General features: G+C 37.6%; 1 protein-coding gene across 6 annotated transcripts in view; it reads right to left on the minus strand.

Moving 5' to 3' along the window:
• Positions 1-4,323, minus strand: part of PDE1A (phosphodiesterase 1A) — a 323,167-nt gene extending 318,844 nt beyond the window's left edge. Inside the window, exons 1-2 of one of the 6 annotated variants that reach the window (XM_078071072.1) lie at positions 4,159-4,323; positions 3,326-3,436 (exon numbers count right to left, since the gene is read on the minus strand). In XM_078071072.1, coding sequence (XP_077927198.1) covers positions 3,326-3,426 — 101 coding nt within the window. In that variant the 5' untranslated portion in view covers positions 3,427-3,436; positions 4,159-4,323. Of the gene's footprint in view, positions 1-3,325; positions 3,437-3,668; positions 3,961-4,158 lie in introns of those variants that run through there. The other 5 variants (XM_078071073.1, XM_078071071.1, XM_078071074.1 and 2 more) reach the window with 5 other exon arrangements.
• Between the last annotated feature and the right edge of the window lie 1,677 nt (positions 4,324-6,000).

Below are 6,000 nucleotides of genomic sequence, written 5' to 3' on the forward strand. Positions count from 1 at the left end.
CATAAATGAAAACACATACAACTTTCCTCATGGGAATCAATAAACTTAACAATCTTTGCAAAGATTAGAGTTAGAGAAATTTCCTTAGTATGTAGGAAGTAATATAGGTCCCAGAGTCACAGAAAACTTCTGAACCAGAAATTTCATTAGGTGTTGAGATGGCAGAAGAACTAGGAAGTGTTTTCCAGATCCTAAACAATTGATAACTTATGGACAAGTGTATGATTCTTTTTAAATGTTGTTTATGAAGGGCATGATGCCATAGTCATTTGCAAACATTTCCACCATCATGGATGATGAGTTATAGTGTAGAATCTAAATTGTCACATTGAGAGACAAATTAGTGGTAGAAGATGGATTAAAGAAAGCTAAAGAATAAAGGAATAACTGTAAAATAAAATTAATAGAAAAAAGCATGCAAGTCTATGTCAGGAATCAGAAGAGGAAAGTGTTTCACCCTTGTTTCCACAAAGTAAGAAGAGATTTCTTGGCACATCACTGAATATGGTGTCTCAATTAAATATTACTAGGAAGGAGATTTAAAAGAAACTCAATGAAAAAAAAATCAACAAAATGGTAGAGAATAACCGATAACTTTAATTTCATTTACCGATGTTTTCACATGTGTTACAAAATTTAAAAACTATTTCTACGGACTCAAAAAAGTGATTTAAAATGTTATGCTATATGACATTCCTTAAAATATTTTCTGTAAATATCTACCTGTAGTAGCTCATGTTTCCATATTTAAAGTATAGTTGAATAAACTTTATTTTACTTTAACCTTTGTCTTTATTTTTGTTTAACCTCAAAAATGTATGTAGTATAAACCTACTTAAAAACAGAATGTCCTATTGAAATGAATCAATGGATTTGTGAAGTTAGATACAGTAAAAGTCAAAAAAATTACTTTCCAAATATCTAAAGGTCTTCATTGAGTCTTCTTTAAAAAACCAAGAAAATTATTGCAAAATTGTTTGATAGCTTTCATGAGTAGCATAATTTTAATTGCCAACACTTAAAAAGTGAAATTCTAGCAGCAGAGATTTTGATAAGCTAAAAACTCTGTTTGAGTCAATATTACATTTTAAATAGGCAAGACAATTCCAGCAATGGAATAAGGAGACCCTCATATCACTGCTGTGAATGCAGACTACACAAAAGACCATAATTAAACAATTTAGCTGTCATTAGTCATGCAGATTTTAGATTTAGAGCTTCTTGTTTTGACGATTCTAAACCTAGAATACTGGAAATGTCTTAAGTCAAAGTACAAGTTAAAGTAATAGCACCAAAACACAAATTCCTTCTTTCTTTGATGCAAAGGCAATCAGTCATTTCAATCAAGTTCAGTAATAATGATCATTTTTTTAAAAACTAGTTGCAGTAATTTTTTTTCCCTAAATGGTCATTCAGTGGCTCTATGTAGACACTCACCAAATTTACTTAGTACATACATGTATTATTATATCCTACATCAACATTGAATATCAAGTCTCGAAGGTCTACTGTTGAATGACTGTCACTCTCTACTGAAATAAAATGAGATCGATCTTTGAGATCAATTTATAAAGTGAAAGTCAGATGACTTCACTCTAAAATGTTAGGTAAACAGAAAGTCACTTTTCCAAATTTCTTAAAGACGTATGCACAAATTCACTATCACACATACATATATTTAAGTAACTACATACATTCATACATTTAAGTAACTACAGGAAAATAAAACAAATACAAACAAAACAAACAAGCAAAAAACATCCTGTCCTGATAAAGGGAAGAAAATCTAAAATAGGTTGTAATATGATCTATAATTTTTCCGGTACAGATGTTCATCTACTAATTAGGTTAGGACACAAATCATCTGGTGACTGCCAATGTTTAATTTTCATCTATGCTAATTAACTTTGTAAGCTGTTATTTGCTTTTATAGGATTATTTGTTTCCCTAGAGAACAAACTCACCAAAAAAACTCTAATTTTAAGTCTTCAATGGATCTTAAAAACATATTTCTCTAATCCATTCAAATGATGTAAGATGGCTTCCTTTTTTAAAAGTTATTCTCTGTTAAATGTTGTTTGCATTATTAGTGTGCTCTTATACCAGGGTACTATAATGCCACGTATCACTTCAAGCGTAAGAAAACAGAGAGAGAATGCTATTTAAATAGCTAGACATTACTAAATGCATTCAAATGGAGGAAAGTAGAAAGAATTTTTCCTCTAAACAAAGTTTGACATAATTTTTCTTTTAAAAAATCATATATATATCAAAATAGTGACATTAAATTTACTCAGATGTTGCATTGTATACAATAGTATGTAAATGCAGCATTAGAACTATGAATCCTAGAAAACCTCTATTTTGCATAGTACAGGACTCCTTCAGCTATTATTATAGGAAATCAATATATTTTCATTTGAGATCTGCAAATATGTTAGGCAATTGCAATGGCCTGTAAATATTCATTTTGCACATTTTTATTGAAATGTTAAAGCTGATTTTTAAATTATGATATAATTAAAATAAAGCATGTAAACATAGGGTTCTGGTGAACTAAACAGAACTTAGTAGCATACACAACAAAAAACTTAAATGTTGTTTAAATAGCAAGGTAATAGCAATGCAATTAAAGTTTGACTCAGGTACTTACATTTCATGTTTGACATAAGCACATCTCTTGACCCATCTTAGTAAGGTCTATTTTATACCATGAGCTATTCTGTACTCTCAGAAGACATGAATTGGTTAATTTAAAGCTAAAACTCTCCAATAAGTTTGGAATGCTACTAGTGTTTTTACCACATTTTTTTCTTAAAGAAACATCAATTAAGACAAAGAATAAGCACAATGGAGTATAAATATTTAGTATCACATTAATCCTGCCCTTGCTTTTTCAAAAATCTAATCACAGAGAAATAACTACCAGTAGTAATCTTTCTATTTTTCCGAAGGAAATTTTATTTCTGCAAGTATCCTGGCAAGCATCTTTCCTAGTTACGTTTCTGCATATCTAAATCACATATCTAAAGAATACATGCAGAATGTATAAAAGAAGCCATGTGTTATAACAGTGAAGTGACTTCTCGGGGAGTTACCTTATTTTATATTAAACATACAGGTGCAAAAAAGATTATCCATCCTTCAAGCAAGTTGTTAGCTGAGACTGACACATTTTATTTTCTAAGAGAAAATCTTTCTAAAGGAAACACTAGTCTACAAATTCAGATAGTATGAACAATTAGTCATGCTAATAGTCAGATTCTGGGTGGGGTGGGGTGGGGTGGGGGATAAAAACACAGAACCAAGCAAAGAGCTTACTCACATTCCTTTCAGGCGTTGCCACATTTTTTCAGTGTGTTCTCCTATGAGATACTTAAAAGTGGTGTTTTCCAATTCTTCAATTTCTGTAGCAGTTGACCCCATGATGATACTCCTAGGGCAATATAGTTACAGTCAGTTTCAGCAGCTAGAACAAGCATTCCTCAGTCCCCTACAAATCTCAAACAGTTATACAGTAGCATCTCTTGTCTATCAAAATATTACAGATTTACAAAGCTAAGGGCAGCTTCTGCCAGAATTGCTATTGACTTTGACAGGCATATCCACTGCTCTCATCAGCCGCCCCCCACCCCCAAGCAGACAGCTGTATAAACAGATCCTCTGACCTCACAGGAACAATCCGCACATGTGAGCCTGCTACTGTACTACTGACCGACTGAGCGCTCCAGCTCGCCCCAAAAGCAGCTCATCTGTTACTGTTCGGTGCACGGAAGCACATCAGAATTCCTACAGTTTACAAGATCTATTATGCACAAGAGAAACGTGAATGACTTTAGCGCACCAGAAGAAGCTGAATTCCTCTCTACCAATGGAAGGAGGGCAGGACGTAATAAGAAAGCAGATGGTAGGAACCAGTGTCAGCAGCACCACCCTGAGAAAAAAGTGCCTGTTTTAAATGCCAAGGTTTTTGTCTCTTAATTGATCTGGAACCAAGAGTTAAAGATATATCATGCTCTAACAATAAAGGGCAACAAATATTAATGACAACAATGAGGAAATAACACATAGAGCCATAGAGAAGACAGACCACAGAGCTCCACAGGTTGTTATTGAAAGACTATGCACATCAATGATGCTGTAATCATGCTTATTCACCTTCTCCTAGCAACTCCACACAGTAGGTAACCGCCAATTTAACCAGAAGAAAACACGGCAGCTGCACACAGCCTGTTCTGTGAATCCTTTGGGGATTATAAGATAAATAAAATGAAACTAGTGTGGCTGCTTGTGTGTGTGTGTGTGTGTGTGTGTTTAAGGAAAGGGAGCGTGTGAAGGTGGGGGGAAGAAGAAAGGGAGCGAGGGAGAGAAATTGATGCTGTGCTGCTTGTGCATTTTAGGAGAAAAATGAGAGAAAATGAACATAAAAGGAATCAGAACTGAGTCATCTGCCAAGCTCCCAACACATGGTGAGCTTTCTTTGAAACAAGCACAGACCTTGAGTATGAGCTCCATAACAGCTATTGCTATCTGCAAGCTGCTAAGAAAAATACACTTAAAAGCAGTATCTCTTCTTGCTTGTTTGGAAACCCACATGTAGTTTTATTCCTCCCTGCAAGCAACCTTGTTTGTTACCTTGAAGTTTAAGGTAGAGATATTCATAGGTAGTAGAGAGATGATAGTATCTTATATTTATTGAGTACTTAACCATGTGTTAGTACTAACTAGTACCTAACAGTTTACCTTTTAAAAATTCTTACAAAGAGCCCATGAAGTAGGTAACATTCCCATTTAACAGTTAAGGAAACTGAGAAACAGAGATATTTCCCAGATTTAAAGCCAGTCCTTCATTTTTTGTTTTGTTTTGTTTTTAAAGATTTATTTATTTATTAAAGAGAGAATGTGTAGCGGGGGAGCAGAGGAAGAGAGAGAATCTCAAGCCGACTCCCCGCTGAGGGGGGAGCCCGATGCACGGCTTGATCCCAAGACCCTGAGATCAGGACCTGAGCAGAAATCCAGAGTGGGAGGCTCAGCCAACTGAGCCACCCAGGCGCCCCTAAAGCCAGTGTTTTAAAACGGGCTCTATGATTTTACTGACAAAATCTTCCAATATGAAGTCACTTTGCGTGTCTAAACACCGAATGCATCTAGTAGTCAAAATCATAATATATATATGTAAAAAGCATCTTTGCAAAATTTTATAGAAAGTGCCTTCTGATTCACAAATTAGAAGAGGTGAGCTTTTCTGCACGACTGAGGCACAGTCGATGTAGGTGTTGTGCTGGGTTCCCATAAAACCAGGAAACTTTCACAGTGTCAGAGCCCTTGATGTCCTGCAAATAAAGGAGCAGGGTGCCCTCACATTCCTTGCAGCGGGAACCTACTTGGCACCAACCTGGCCCCAACGCTGACTTCCAAACAAAACCGTCACCTACAAAAGGGAGAGCGATGCCATTACCTCATAAATCTGAAGAGGACCTGGGAGAAGCTTCTGCAGGCAGCTGGTGACATTGTTGCCGTTGAAAAGCCGGCTGCCGTGGGTACCATGCCCTCCGGGAGCAGTGGCCGGGGCGCTGTGCTCAAGTTTGCTGCTCCCACTGGAGCCACTCCTAATGCTGGCCGCGCGGCCCTGGAACCTTCTCTAACCAGATGGAGGCAGCCTTCTGGGAGCCGCAGCTGATCCTGGGGCTGACCCCCCGCCTCTCCAGAGGTGTCTTAGTTAACCCGCCGACCCCGCGTCTGCTCCATGTGGTCACTGCCACCTCCGAGCAACAAGGGAGCTCGCTCAGTGGCTCTGACGTGGGGGAGGGGCGCCGGCCGGTGGCACCATCCCCCTGAGCAGCCACAGAATGTCAGGCCTGGTCTCTACTCGCACAGAGATCCTAAAGAGATTGAAAACGAAGCGCAGGCCGCTGCTAAAGACACTGTGCGCAAGGAGGAACTTAGGGCGAACGGACTGCGCCAGCTCCCACTTGCTGCTACTCAGCGGAGCTGGCGGCC

This window comes from Halichoerus grypus, chromosome 4 (genome assembly GCF_964656455.1).
Source record: "Halichoerus grypus chromosome 4, mHalGry1.hap1.1, whole genome shotgun sequence".
NCBI classification, from domain to species: domain Eukaryota; kingdom Metazoa; phylum Chordata; class Mammalia; order Carnivora; family Phocidae; genus Halichoerus; species Halichoerus grypus.